This window comes from Stegostoma tigrinum, chromosome 1 (genome assembly GCF_030684315.1).
Source record: "Stegostoma tigrinum isolate sSteTig4 chromosome 1, sSteTig4.hap1, whole genome shotgun sequence".
Taxonomy (NCBI): domain Eukaryota; kingdom Metazoa; phylum Chordata; class Chondrichthyes; order Orectolobiformes; family Stegostomatidae; genus Stegostoma; species Stegostoma tigrinum.
In genome coordinates, this window is record NC_081354.1 from 19,933,981 (window position 1) to 19,949,777 (window position 15,797).

Sequence of the window (15,797 nt, forward strand, 5' to 3'; positions counted from 1 at the left end):
AAATGACTAAAACTTTATCAGTACAGAACCAATGATGAGGAGGTGAAATTTTTTAGAATTTTTCACAGTCCTGGCGACAAGCGTGATAATTTAAAATGGACAAATCATGACACCGGTCATTGAAGAGTTAATAGTATTAGTTAAGTAGATTGTCATAATTATGATAATTAACTAACATGTGATATTTTTGTTTTTTAGTGTAATTATTTGTGTTATATTTTTATTATTGCATATTGTTAAAGTCCTCACTGCTCTCCTTTCTCCCACATGCTCCCTTTTCCCTTTCTTCCCACTGCCCCTCCTCCCCTCTTGATCCAACTGCACTTTCCCTCTCATTCTGCTCAGTCCCCCATCCACCAGCCAAATTCCCGCGCCCCACTCTTCCTCCTCGATCCTCCACACGGCCCACTCCATACCCAGACCATCTTGCTTCTTTCTTGCTCCTCCCTCCCTTCCCACTCCACTTCTCTTGTGCCCCGTTCTCTGCTCTCTTTCCCCTGCTTTGCATTCTATATACCTCATTGCACTGCGTTCCTCGTTCTTACCCCTGCCATGGCTTTTACCTCACTTCCCTCCCCAGTCTCCTCTCTTGCCCCCTCCCTGATCTCCTCTCCTTTTCTAGCCCACTCTGCTCTCCTTTCTTGTTCCAGACCACTATCTGAGATTCACAAATTTAAAAAGCTATAATCACTTCCACAAATTTAATAAACTGCGATTATACTTAAATATTTACTGCTTGAACATAATCATGTGATCAGGGCTCATTCCAAATGATAACAACTAATATCTGTTACTTCAATTCTGAGCAGTTTAGAAAATGATTTAATGCTTGGTTTCTGGTAGGGATGAAACTTTCATTGGAAAGTAAATACTTAAAACCAGCCTGATCTTTTGGTCCATTACAAAGCAATACTTTGCAGTGAAAAAGTACTGACTATCATTAAACTTCTATGCTAGGCAGATACACTTGCCACTTTGTAAGATGGTTTGCATTTAACATGTCTTTGAATTTCAACTCTATTTTCAATGCCAAATAATGGGTTACAGGCAAAACAAATTTAATTATGCCTCGTCCAGCAACAAAAATTAGGTTGGCAACATCCTGGCATTTTACATCACAAGACATTTGTTCATTTAAGAAGCAAACTCAATGGATGTTAAAAAAAACTAGTTGACAACACTTTCTAGTGAAAGGATCAGATGCAAGTATAGAATTTCTCACTTTTTACCTCAAGAAATTCTGTTGTTAACAGATTAATTCACTGATGTCTCATTCTCTTTACTGTGGCGGGGGGGTGGTGGAGGAGGAAATATGATGAAATTGGCACCCTGCAGAGATAACAGCAGGCTACACATAGGGTAGAGATGTCTTGGAGCGCTCAATGCCCCTACAATCTCACACCAACACCCCCCCCCCCGATCTCTCTTACCATCCTTCTCGCCCACCCCCCAATCCCATAAATGGGGTAGAGATTTACTACCAAATATTTGAAGTTTTACCAATTACAGGGCGCAAAAGCAGGGGAAATTTTGAAACATGTAATACATAAGGTGTTCAATTCTAAACCTGGTACAGAAATTCCGCAGCAGCACATTTTAAAATGTAAATATCCTAAAAAATTAAACAAAGCTTAAAAGGAAAACTAGAAAATACAATTTAGAAAATGACTATACCTGAACACCAGAAGATCTGGGCAGCTGCTCTGCTTGATATTGACAGAGCACAGCATTTAATCGCTGAACTACAGAACACAGAATTGAACATCATAAAAGTCAAAATTTCATCTCTTGTTTTACCTTCATTTTTGTTCCAGTACTGACAGAACACAATTTTATTACAATCTACTAACAGATCTGTAGCCTTGCTTCAGAAGATCTAATGAGTTAATCAAAGCTGACTTGTCAAACAGTAAAAAGCATTCTGAAGGTGCCTACCCAACCGACAATATTTTTTTACCGTTTAAGAGTACTACTGTAACTAACTATGGTATTTACCCCTCAAATGGTGAAGAATTTAGCTCAGCAGTACCCATCTGGACTTTACTTTATTACTTAAGGATAACACAAGATATTAAAGAAATTATTGCATTCAAACTTTCTGTGCAAAGAATTTGGCTCTTACTCTTTTGCAATTCATCAAATATCTTCTACATTAAAACAGTTCATTTCGCACATTCTACTTTTATCTCTGGCGCCTAGGTTTAACAATGAGAACGATGGAATGATTTATATGTGGGAAACATGAGTTAATTCAGGTCCAGTGCTTATTCAATGCTCAATACAAACACTTCCAGCAGATATCCACTCTAACCTTCATCGTTAGGTCATATTGAGGCCCTGCTTGAAATCAGCATGTAAAAAGGGTCTCCTCAAGTGTTTGGCTCACTGGTTAGGCACATTTGCCAAGGAAGGTGTCAAACAAGTAGAAGGATTTATTGATGTAAATTTGCAAGACAAGTACTTCATCACTGAAATTAAACAAGTTGCTTCTCTAAAGTGTATTAAATTTACAATTTGTTGCATTCTAGGGACATAACTAATTTTATCTGGCTACTAAATAGACAAGGCAATGCATTAATCAATGTAATGCTCATAGAAAAATAAGAGTATCACTTTCTACTCAATAGCCACATCTGACTCTTAACTCTTGTAGTTAGCTCTTCCCCAACATTAAGTTTCTCAGAGACCTCAGCTGCAGGATATTTCTTAAGAACTCAGCAAAAGGTGTATGATAAAAAGTAAAATTCCAAAGAAATGCATTTCAAAGCAGTTGCACATTACAACACTGACATAACATAACACTTGAAATACTGGTTCATTACAAAGTAAAATAAAAAAGTGGATGGACTACATCTTCGCAATGTGTATTCATATATCATAGGAACTACCTCACTGAAATGAATTTTACAGAACTGCTCTGAGCTGTGTTCCACTATAATGTAAAAATTACCTTGATCTCTCAGAAAGTCCACTTCAGGTGTTTCCATGTTCTTGCTTTCGTATATGGCTCAGGAAACCACAAATGTAGACTCAAGCTGAGAAACATATCAGTTTTGAAATAAAATTTTAAAAAAAATTTCCATGTTTCTGTGTCTTATATGTAAAAAACTCAGTACCTCTGACCACATCCTATGTCATTTACTGTTAATGTCACTTTCATAGAATCATTAAATAGTAAAGGAGACCATTTGGCCTCCTGGCTACGTTGGCTCTTTTAAAGTACAATCCACTTAATCTCATGCCTCATTCTTTTAGTAATTTTTTTTCTCCGTCAAATATTTATCTAATTTCCCTTAGAGAGCTACAACTGAATCTGTTTTCATCAGCCAATGTAGCAGAGCGTCCCAAACTAAAAGGCTTTTCCTGAAGTCCCTTCTGGTACATTGGCAAATCTCTAAATCTGTTTCCACTGGTTATAGACTGGAAACCATTTCTTCTAAGGTACAGCTTTTTACAAGAACAGATGCTTATTTTTCATGTGACAATGTCATATTTTACCTACTGAAAATAGTTTGTTAAAAAACATTTCCCACTTGTGCATTTGAAATATGGGTAGGGAATTAAATTGAAAACAATCCCTGGAAATTGGCATGGAGATAATTATGCTGTGCAAGATGATTGAATAGCAGATGACACTCAAAATCTGTACTGCTCATGAAAACAATTTCTCTGTGCAGCCAGTGCTAGGCATCCGCCTAGCTCCTAAGAACCGCAAGAAGCTCGGAGTAGGGCTACCATATTTATAGATGCCAGTGACTAAAAGGGGGTTCCCCAGATGTCACAGTACTCCTGCAAACTGCTCTCTGGACCCTCTGCAGAGTCCCCTGCTCAGTCTCTCCCACACTGCGCCATTCCTCATTATTTCCCAGGTCAGATTCACTTCCTGTAACACTCTCAGCACTTGCTCAACAGTGTGCTTCCCGTACAGGAGGGTGCAAGCTGGCGGCGAATGGTGTTAGTGAATGCCCGACTGAGAGCAATGTGCCTTCTTTGCCTCTTCTTTGCTGTTTGGGCAGCTTGTCCTGCCTTGCATGGCCTCTGGTCATTCTCCTGGTACTGATATGCTAATTAGTGCATCCATATCTTGAAGTCCTAATTTACACAGAACTCTTGAAGTTCATAAAAGTTTCTTCAGCATCAGCTATACTCCACCTTCAAATACTTGTAGCTTAGAAGTATGGAAAGCCCCAAATGCTTTCTGTGAAATGTGTAAAATTGTAGCAATCAGCAGAAGAAACTGACCAGTATAACTTCAAAACTTGATGAACACTTTAAATAACACTGGTCAGAGATCCTTCCAGCTGCTTAACTCATGTTCAGTTTTGGGAAGCTAAAAGAGGGTATCTACTGCAGGTGTACTACCAACCTCAAATCAGCAACTATTTATTTGTTCTGCATGTTTTAGGTGAACATTAGCTGCAAATGCACTACTTCCCCTCTACCCCCACTGAGATGATCTGAGTCATACAGCTGTGCAGCATGGAAATAGACCCTTTGGTCCAAATTGTCCATGCTGATTAGACATTCTAAATTATTCTAGTGCCATTTGCCAGCATATTTCTCTAAACCCTTCCTATTCATATACCCATCCGGATGCCTTTTAAATGTTGTAATTGTACCAGCCTCCACGACTTCCTCTGGCAACTCATTCCATACAGGCACCACCCTCTGCATGAAAACGTTGCCCCTTAGGTCTCTTTTAAATCTTTCATCTCTCACTTTAAATCCATGCTCTCTAGTTTTGGACTTCCCTAACCTTGGGAAGAGACCTCGGCTATTCACTTACCGCTCTTGGTTTTGGTAAACCTCTACAAAGGTCATCTCTTAGTCTCTGATGCTCCCGGGAAAAAAGCCCCAGCCCATTCAGTCTCTCCCGATTGCTCAAACCCTGCAACCCTGGCAACATTCTTGTAAATCTTTTCTGAACCCTTTCAAGTCTCACAACTTGCTTCCTAAAGCAGCGAGACCAGAATTGAATGCAGTATTCTAAAAGCAGACTAATCAATGTCTTACGCTGCTGCAACATGACTTCTCAACTCCTATAGTCAATGCACTGACTAATGAAGGTCAGCATACCAAACACCTTCTTGACTTCCTGTCTACCTGCGACTCTTTCAAGTAACTGTGAACATGTACTCCAAGGTTTCTTTGGTCAGCAACACTACCCAGGACCTTACCATTAAGTGTATATGTCCTGCAATGATTTGCCTTTCCAAAATGGAGCACTTCATATTTACCTAAATTAAACTCATCTGCCATTCCTTGGCCCACCGGCCCATCCGATCAAAATCCCACTGTACTCTGAAATAACCTTCTTCGCTGACCACTACACTACCAATTTTGGCATCATCTGCAAACTCACTAACCATACTCCCTATGTTCATTACCAAATCATATGTATAAATGACAAAAAACAGTTCACGCAGCACTTTGTGGCACACTTCTGGTCACAGGTCTCCAGTCTGAAAAGCAATCCTCTACTACCCCCCTCTGAATCCCTACCTTTGAGCCAGTTCTGTAACCAAATGGCTAGTTCTCTCTCTATTCTGCATGATCTAACCTTGTTAATCAGTCTATCAGAACCTTGTTGAATGTCTTACTAAAGTCCATATAGATCACACCCACCGCCCTGCCCTCATCATTACTTCTTCAAAAAAAAACTCAATTATGTTAGTGAGACACAATTTCTGTACCCACAAAGCCATGTTGACCGTCCCTAATCAGTCCTTGCCGTTCCAAATATATTAAATCCTGTCCCTCAGGATTCTCTCCAACAACTTGCCCACCATTGATGTCAGGCTCACCAGTCTAGTGTTCTCTGGCATTTCCTAACCACCCTTCTTAAATATTGCAACACCTTAGCCAACCTCCAGTCTTCCAGCACCTCACCTAGAACTATCGATGATACAAATATATTAGTTAGGGGCTCAGCAATCATTTCCTCAACTTCCCACAAAGTTTTAGGGTACACTTGATCAGGTCCCAGGGATTTATTCACCTTTATGCGTTTTAAGATGTCCAGCAACACCTCATCTGTAATATGGACATTTTTCAAGATGTTGCTATTTATTTCCCCAAGTTCTCTAGGTATCATATCCTTCCCCACAGTAAACACTTGCGTATAGTACTCATTTACTATCTCCCCCATCTTCTGTGGTTGCACACACAGGCAGCCTTGCTGATCTCTAAGGGGCCCTATTCTTTCCCTAGTTACCATTTTGTCCTTAATGTATTTGCAGGTTCCCTTTGGATTCTCCTGAACCTTATTTGCCAAAGTTATCTCATGGCCCCTTTTGATCCTCTTGATTTTCCTCTTAAGCGTACATCTACTGCCTTCAGGGATTCTTGTAGGGATTCACTCGATCTGTCTGTATCTGACAAATGCTTCCTTCTTTTTCTTGATCAAAACCTCAATTTTTCCAGTCATCCAACATTCCTTCATCTACCAGCCTTACCCTTCACTGTAACAGGAACATACTGTCTCTGAACTCCTGTTATCTCGTTTTTGAAGGCTTCCCACTTCCGAGCCATCCCTTTACCTGAGAATACTTCCCCTAATCAACTTTTGAAAGTTCTCGCCTAATACCGTCAAAACTGGTCTTCCACCAAAGTAGAACTTCAACTTTTAGATCCTGTCTATCCTTTTCCATCATTATTTTGAAATTAATAGAATTAGCGATCACTGTCCCCAAAGTGCTCCCCCGCTGACAACTCAGTCACCTGCCCTGCCTTATTTCCCAAGAGTAGGTCAGGTTTTGCTCCTTCTCTGGTGGGTACATCCACATACCGAATCTCTGCCATGATTTGCTGTAAAAGTCATCAGACACCACTTTACTCCCCAGCACACATCTATACAGACCAAGCAACCAACACTACTGAACTCAGTTTCATATTCCAATGCAGAGATTTTAACCTACCTCAGTAGTGGGAAACCCATGCTGATTTTACACCTCACCACAAAACAGAATTGGGTAGGGTGTAAAACTAATATCGTGCTCAATTTCATTAATTTTCAGACTGGCAAGTAATTAAAACTCCTCAAAATGAGTGGAATGTAAAGTCAGTATTTCACACGATCCCATAGGTTTCCCACTCAGTGAGTCATGTTAAAATAGCCTCCATGGTACTTGGAAGATCGAACAGGTCACAACTCCCTCTAGTGGGTGATTGCAAAGCTTAAGTGTCCTCAAAGGCTCCAGACAACAAACCAAAACAAGAAGTTCCATTAGATTATGAATATCATCTGATTCCACAGCTGACTACACATTTTCATTTAACTTCTGCTTTTGTTTGTAATATAACTTTCTTTTATTTGATGCTTAAATTTGTTAGTTTTAATGGTATCATTTTTAGTGCTGTATGTCTTCCAGTGTGTGAAGGTGAGAGTGGAATAGATTGAAGTTATGGTCCATCCTAAAACCAGTAATATAGGATATAAAAAAGTGTTCAAGTTTTACAGACAGACCGAGACAGTAGACTAAAGAGCAAGAGTTCAAATATGTTCCACAGATTGCCACTTACAGTCCCTTATGCTTGTTGCAGGTGGTAGGACTTCAGGTACATTGGAATCTAGAGCCAGGGGGACCATAAACAGTGCCAACACCAAAACTTTGCAGGGGAGGCTAACTAGTGTTGAGAGGGGAAGTTTCAACCAGTCTGGAAGTAATTTGAGTTGAAGCGTTGTAGAAAAGCAAGAAGGATAAAGGACTGGCGCATTATTCTATTGCTACTGTCTGATGACAATAGCATTAGAATAAAGACAGTTGAGTAAAAGGTGGGATCAGAAAGGGAAGAAACACAGAGCAGGCCATGGCAGATTTGGAGTACTTTTACATAAAATCAATTGTTGAACTACAGGCATAAATGACCAAATAATCTTGTGCCAATAACAGTACCCTGATTCAAACAAGGGGGAAGGAATGTGATTTCATCAACCCTCACGAGAATATTATAAAGATCCTAAGTGGACTTGATAAGGTAGATTCTAAGGGAATGTTTCCCCTCATAAGAAATTAGATTCGGAAACACAATAATACAAAGTCTTATTTTTAAGACAAAGACAAAGCCTACTACAGTTCCTAAGTCCTCTGTCCTCAGGTCAAACATATTCAGGAAAAAATAGCAAATGGTAATAATGATAAAATATATCATTACAGGTTTGGAAAAGGATAATGTTTAAGTGAGTCCAAAATCCATCTGGTCAAAGTAAATCTATTACATGGCTGCATAGATACTATAGACCAAAACAAAAGTGAGAAAGAGATGAAGAGGCTATCATGTAAAACTGTAAATAATTAACATTTGGGTCTTCAAATAGGAAGGTATGTCCAAATTAGAAAGGTAAGGCGAGAGTTCCCAGCTGTTAAAAAGGCACAAAGAATACTTGGCTTTACCTAGGTAGAGGTAAAAGTCTGCAAAATAATGGAAATTATGCCAAACATTTAGAAAACAAAAATGGCTGTTCCTCAGCTGGATTGCATCCAACTGAGGAAGGAACTTGTAGAGGGTGCAAAGGAAATTTAAACGAAAGATACCTAAGTGTATGCCATGAGGAGCTTGGATTATTCTCCTTAAAGCATGAAAGGTTATTGAGAAATGTAGTAAAAGTATTTAATATTATGAAGCATTTTAACAGAATAGGTAGAAGCTCTTTGTACTGGCATGGGATGTTGTTGGGGGTTGGACTGGTGAAATGTAAAGATACAGCTTAAATTGAAGGAGAATCAGTGGGGAGATGAAAATGAGTTAAAAGTTCAAGAGCGTCAATAATGAAGACCTGACTCTAACAATATAAGAAATTACAGCTTATCACTATAGAAGTGATTTATGATCTGGAATACATGATTAGGAAAAGTGGTGGAAGCAAATTCATTAGTATCTTTAAACTTGTAATTCAGTATATACTTGAACAAAGAGACACAACTGAGCTTTAGGGACAATTAGAAAAGTGGAACTAATTGGATAATTTTCAAAAAGCTGGCACAGACACAATGATCCAAATGTCTCCTATCCTTTTGATTGTTTCTCAATATTTTCCCAGTGTGCTTTTCATAAAAAAAACAGACAAATTAATTTTCATCCCCAATTACTTTTTAGTCAAATTCCTGAATGTGCAGGGTCATTCAATTTTGGCAATCTGTGCTTAATACTCAAGTCATCCATTTCCTCCAAATTTCACCTTAAAATAACATTACAGTAATGCACGTAACTTGGCAAGAGATATGTTTCCAAGTTTGCTGATGATACTAGATGGGACAGTAAACAAAATTCTGCTGGTTTAGCATGTGCAAGGTCAGCACTTTGAAGCCAAAGAAGATAAATCAGTATTTTCTAAATAGAGGGAAGTAGGAACAGTAGAACAGCATTGAGATTTGGGAATCCAAGTACATAAATCATTAACAACTGGCAGACAAGTGCAAAAAGCAATAGAAAGAGCAAATACAGCGGCTGGTTTCTCTCTTATAGGAGCTGAATTGCAAAAGAATGAAGTTATGCATCATTTGAATGAGCCTCAGTCTGATCCCACCAAGAGTACTGTGATTAGGTCTGGGCACTGCACGTGAGGACAGATGTTCTAGTCCAGTTACACAATTATCTCCTCCAAACCCAACAGAATGAGCTCCAAACCTACTGCTGTTTATATATCCATGAGATGTTATCCTTCATACAAAAAATATTGTGGCCAATATAACATTTTTACAGGTAGTTATCACGAAAATTTCATAGATTTATTCAGGACAGAAGGCCATGCAGTGCATTGATTGATGCCAGCTGGCTCTTTGAAGAGCTGTTCTGTTCATCTCAGTGCACAGCTCCTTCCTCACTCATAGCTCACATATTTTTTCCAAAGCATCAATCCAATGTTGTTTCAAAATTCCTTTTGGACAGTCTATTTCAGAGCATCACATGGCATATATTTTTAAAACATTACCAAGCAAAACACAAATTTAAGAACTATATTAGTAGGTTTAAAAACAACATTCATGATGGTCATTAACTCCCTCACCCTTTTAGTTAAAAAGTTATGTCCTGACTGTAGAACCACCTGATTATATTGTAGGAACTTATCTGCAATTGCTTCTGATGTAATCAATCTCTTGTTCAGCCATTTTGAATTAATACAATAAATTAACAAATGTTAAAAACCTGTTTTCCCAGTAATGTAGTCACATATGATAAGATCTTTGTAAAGTGAGTCTGACAGCACTTGAGGCTAGACTGAGACCTGACACTCATGTACTGTTCATGTTTCGATGCAAAAATGCAGGTGAAAACATGTGTTACTCCTGTACCAGGGAGTTTTAGCCGTTCCTCAAGCTCCACTTTTTCATTCACTTGTGGGACATGGGCATTACAGGCTGGGCTAGCATTTATTGCCCATCCTTAGCTGCCCTTGAAAACTTGGTGGTAAGCTGCCTTCTTGAACCACTGTAGTCCACATGCTTTTGGTAGACTCACAAGGCTGCTGGGGACGGAATTCCAGGATTTTATTCCACTGATGCATGGCTAGGAGAGGAACCTGCAGGTGGTAATGTTTGCATGTATCTGAAGCCCTTGTCCTTCCAGATGATAGTGGTTGTGGGTTTGGAAGGTGTTTTCTAAAGATCTTTGGTAAATTTCTGCAGGCATCTTGTAGATGGTGCACACTGCTGCTCAGCATCGGTGGACAGGGAATAGATGTTTGTGGAAGTGGTGCTAATCAAGCAGCTGCTTTATCCTGGATGGTGTCAAGCTTCTGGAGCCCTGCTGGAGCTGCACACATCCAGCATAGTTGGATGGAATATTCCATCACACTCTTGACTTGTGTCTTGTAGATACTGGACAAGCTTTGAAGAGTTGGGAGGTAAGTGACTAATAGCAGGACTCCTTGCCTCTTATCTGCTCTTTTACCACTTTATTTAGAGTCATACAGCATGGAAACAGACCTGTTAGTCCAATATGTCCTTGCCAACGAGGTATTCTAAATAGAGCCAGTCCCAAAATGGTGAGTCCAGTTCAGATTTTGGTCAAATGGTAACTCCCAGGGTGTTGATAGTAGGGAATTCAGTCATGGTAACACCATTGAATGCCAAGGAGCAATGGGCAGATTGTTCGTATTACAGATGGTCATTGCCTGGCATTTATGTGGGTATGAATGTTATGTGCCACTTGTCAGCTGGAGCCTGAATATTATCCAGGTCTTGCAGCATTTGGATATGGATTACTTCAGTATCCGCGTAGTCATGAACAGCGCTGAATATTGTACAATTGTCAGTGAACATTCCCACTTCTGATAAAATGAAGAAGGGAAGGTCATTGATGAATCAGCCAAAGATGGTTAGGCCGAGGACAATCACTCCTCATAGCCCACCGAGTCTAATTGGCTCCAGTTTTACCAGGATTTCATGAAGCCACATTCAGTCAAATGCAACCTTAATATCAAAGGCTGACATTTTCACCTCACATCTGGAATTCAGCTCTTTTGTCCATGTCTGAACCAAGGCTGTAATAAAGTCAGGAACCCAAACTGGCATTAGTGAGCAAGTTATTGCTGGCCAGGTGCTGCTTGTTGGCAATGTTGATAATACCTCCCATCACTTTATGAATGATTGAGGGTAGACAGTGAAGCAGTAATTGGCCAGGTGAATTTTCCTGCTTTTTGTGTACAGGATATACTTGAGTAATTTTCAACTTTGTCGAGTAGATGTCAGTGTTGTCACTGTACAGAACAGCTTGGCCAGGGATGCAGCAATTGCTGGAGTACAAGTCTTTAGTACTGTTGGTGTTGCCTGGGCCACAGACTTTGCTGTTTCCATTACTTCCAACCATTTCTAGATAGCACGTGGAGTGAATTAAATTGGCTGAAGACTGGTATCTCTAAAATGGTGATCTCTGGAGGAGGCCAAGATGGATCATTGACTCAGCAGGATAGCAGCAAATAATTCAGCCTTATCTTTTGCACTGATGTGCTGGGCTCCCACATCCAAATTGGGCAGCAAATTGGCTGTTGTGTATCCTGGAGTAAATCAGTGGCTATTGTCAAGAAACATTAACTTTAATGCCCATCTTGAGGTTGTCAAAGGCACTACATAAATGCAGGCTCTCTCCTTCCTTTAGTTAGTCATCCGACAGAACTAAAGCAAGATTAATTTTATGTTGCATGGTGGAAATACACAGGATTGGAAAATAGAAATTCTGTTAAAAGGAAATTTTGTTTTCGTCCAATCAGCTCATTATCATGGAATTGTGCAGTTCAGGACATTTCCAACACAGTTTTGCTTGGACAATGCATGAATATTTTCTGTTGAAATGTAATGGCACAAGACTTAATTGTTGTGGATCAAAAATCTATTGCAATGATGCCCACAAAAAAAGGGGTCAGTTTGCTCAGTTGCGCAGATGGCTGGTTTGTAATGCAGAGTGATGCCAACAGTGTGCGTTCAATTCCCATACTTGCTGAGATTGCCACGAAGGACATTCATTCTCAAACTCTTCCCTCACATCACAATGACCCCCAGGTTAAAGAACTTATACTTATCTCTCTCTTATGAGAACAGCCCTACAATCTGGTAAGCCAATGGAGAGTTTACCTTTAGTAAACAGCTTGCTGTACTATCAACTACTCAATGTACATTTTCAAAGCAATTGGACAATCAGCCTACTTAAGTGTGATCCCAAATTAATATTGGTGTAGGATAGTTAGAAGCACCAACTTTAAAATGTAATATTTTGGCCCACTCTATGTACGCGCACGCTAATAATTTTTAAAAACGCTTAGCATTGAAAAAGCAAATAGGGACAAAAATAGTGCCTTGATCTGTTTCAGCATTCTATCTTTCAACAAATTTCAGATCACAACATAATTTGAAAATTGAATTTCACAAGCTAATATTCTGGTATCTAACAACTTGTTACATTCAAAATATGTCTTATCCTAAGATGCGGATACCCCACTTTAAATCTCCACAGCTTCACAAGTACAACAAAGAACAGCACAGCACAGGAACAGGCCCTTTGGCGCACCAAGGCTGCACCAATACATGATGCTTTTCTAAACTAGAAAACTTTTGCCTCTACCCGGTCTGTAATCCCCTATTCCCTAGTTATATATCTGTCAAGTTGCCTCTGAAACAACGCTATGTATTCATCTCCATCACCGTAGCACATTACGGGCACTTACAACCCTCTGTGTAAAAATCTTGCCTCTCATATCTCCTTTAAAAACCTATCCCCTTTTACCTTAACCTTATATTCCCTAGTACTTGGCATTTCTACCCTGGGAAAAAGATTCTGACTATCCATGCCTGTCATTATTTTGTAAGAACTCTCTGATGAAGGGTCTAGGCCCGAAACGTCAGCTTTTGTGCTCCTGAGATGCTGCTTGGCCTGCTGTGTTCATCCAGCTCCACACTTTGTTATCTTGGATTCTCCAGCATCTGCAGTTCCCATTATCACTGATATTACTTTGTAAGCTTCTATTAGGTCATCCCTCATTCTTCAACATTAAAGTGAAAACAAAGTTTGTCCAATCTCTCCTCATAGCTAATACCCTGCAAACCAGGCAACATCCCGGTACTCTGTTTCTGTACTCTCTCCAAAGCCTCCACATCATTCTGGCATTGTGGTAAATGGAACTATACACAACATTCCAAATGTGACTTATCTAAAATTCTGTACAGCTGCAAAATGACTTGCCAATTTTTATACTCTATACTCCCACCAAAGAAGACACGCATGCCAAATGCCTTCTTGACCACCTTATCCACTTGTGTTGCCACTTTCAGGGAATTATGAACCTGTATACCCAGATCCCACAGTGTGTTAATGCTATAGTTCCCTACTTTTTTCGTTCAAAGTACATCACCTCGCCTTTGTCCGGATTAAACTCCATCTGCCAATTTTTCCACCCAATTCTCCAGTCTCTCTCTCTAACCTCTGGAAATCCAACTCATTATCAGCAGTTTGCCCAATCTTTGTTTCATCTGTAAACCTACCAGTCAAACCACCTATATTCTGCTCCAAATCATATTATAAACAACAGGGGTCACTGCACTGATACCTGCGGAACACCACTGGTCACGGATCTCCAGTCAGAAAAACACACTTATGCTGCCATTTTGTCATCTCCGACTGAGGCTACATCTGTATCTATCTCACCAGTTATTACAGATCCGACATGACTTCAACTTTGTTTTGTCAACCAGCCATGAGAGACATCTTCAAAGGCCTGGCCTAAGGCTATGTAGACAACATCTTCTGCCCTCCCCTCATCGAACATGTTTGTCACTTTCTCAAAAAAGTCAATCAGGATGGTGAGACATGACCTTCCCTGCATAAAGAAATGCTGCCTAATTGAAAAAGTTGAATCTGTAAATGACATTACAACAATCTTAAAAATGTTGAAAGTACACCTTAATTAACATTGTACGTACAAAGACAGGGGAACATTTTTAGAATAATCCCTTGGAGCTGAAAAGTAGCTACTCTTCTTGCTATTATTATAAAATTAATATGCTAAAATACTTCCATTTTTCTTTCAAACAAGTGGCAGCTTGTTCAACTCATCCACACCATGGGAAATAGGAACAGGGGTAGGCCATTTGAGCCTGTTGCAACGTTTAAGAGAATCACCGCTGATCTAAAACTCCCAGTAATCTACAGATTTCCAGCATCCACAGTCAATTTGTTGCTGTATCTACAATAGAACCCAATTCTCTTTTGTAAAACAAAAAGCAGTTTCAATAAAAGATTGCAGCTAGACGTCCTTTCTTACATAGAGTCACATAGCATGGAAACATTCCTTTCCATCCAAGAATTCCATGCTGAATATAATCCCAAACTAAACTAGTCCCACCTGCTGCTCCTGGCCCATATCCCTCCGTACAGTTTTTTAAACCTTTCTCCTCTCAACTTAAAAATATGCACCCTAGACTTGAAATCCCCCCATCCTTGAGAAAAGATAAATACCATTAACTCTATTCATACCCCTCATTATTTTTTAAACTTCTGTTAAAGATCCCCTCTTAGCCTCCTATCCAGCCTTTCTTTATAACTCAAGCCTTCCATATACAGTAACAATCTAGCAAATCTCTTCGGAACCCTTTGCAGCTTGATAATATCCCTCCTATAACTGGGCAACCAGAACTGGGCACAGTTCAGTACAACCTCAACATGATTTCCCAACTCCAAAACCCAAAAGCCTGAGCAATGAAGGCTAGCGTGCCACAAGCCTTTTTAACCTCTGTGTCTACAAGGGGACGCAGGCTTCCAGAATTATGTACTTACACCCCCATTCTACAATACTATACAAATGCGGATGCTGAAAATCTGAGATAAAAACTGAATTGGCTGCTCTGGCAGCATTTGTGGAAACAGAAACAACTTAATGGCTACAGTTCTGGCTGATACCCCCATCCATTTAGAAGGTTCCCCTGGAGACCAGGAGAGTGGAGGTGGGTGGGTTCCCCTGGAGATGAGGCTGGAAGGGTCAAGGCCAAGTTTCCCTGGAGATGGAGTGGGAAGAAGCCGGGCCGGGATCCCCAGGTCAGAAATCACACGAGAACAGATTATGGTCCAACACGTTTATTTGAAAACACAAGCTTTCAGAGTCTTACTCCTTCTTCAGGTGTTAGTGAGAGAGGTAATATCATACACAGAACTTATAAGAAAAAGATCAAAGGGTCACATCACTGATGAGGATGTGCTCCACAAACCTAAGATACTGTTAAATATTTAATCAATTAGAATGTTTTAATTGATTAATATATACATAAATCAATGAATTTCTTTCAAGTGACTATCCTGTAAGAAATATTGGT

At 39.7% G+C, this 15,797-nt stretch overlaps 1 protein-coding gene across 2 annotated transcripts in view; it reads right to left on the reverse strand.

Annotated features, from left to right (window-relative positions):
* Positions 1 to 15,797, reverse strand: part of sclt1 (sodium channel and clathrin linker 1) — a 102,386-nt gene that overhangs the window by 85,443 nt on the left and 1,146 nt on the right. For both annotated transcript variants that reach the window (XM_048530592.2, XM_048530584.2), the window contains exons 2-3: positions 2,951 to 3,035; positions 1,675 to 1,742 (exon numbers count right to left, since the gene is read on the reverse strand). In XM_048530592.2, the coding sequence (XP_048386549.1) occupies positions 1,675 to 1,742; positions 2,951 to 2,987 (105 nt within the window). In that variant the 5' untranslated portion in view covers positions 2,988 to 3,035. The remainder of the gene's footprint in view (positions 1 to 1,674; positions 1,743 to 2,950; positions 3,036 to 15,797) is intronic.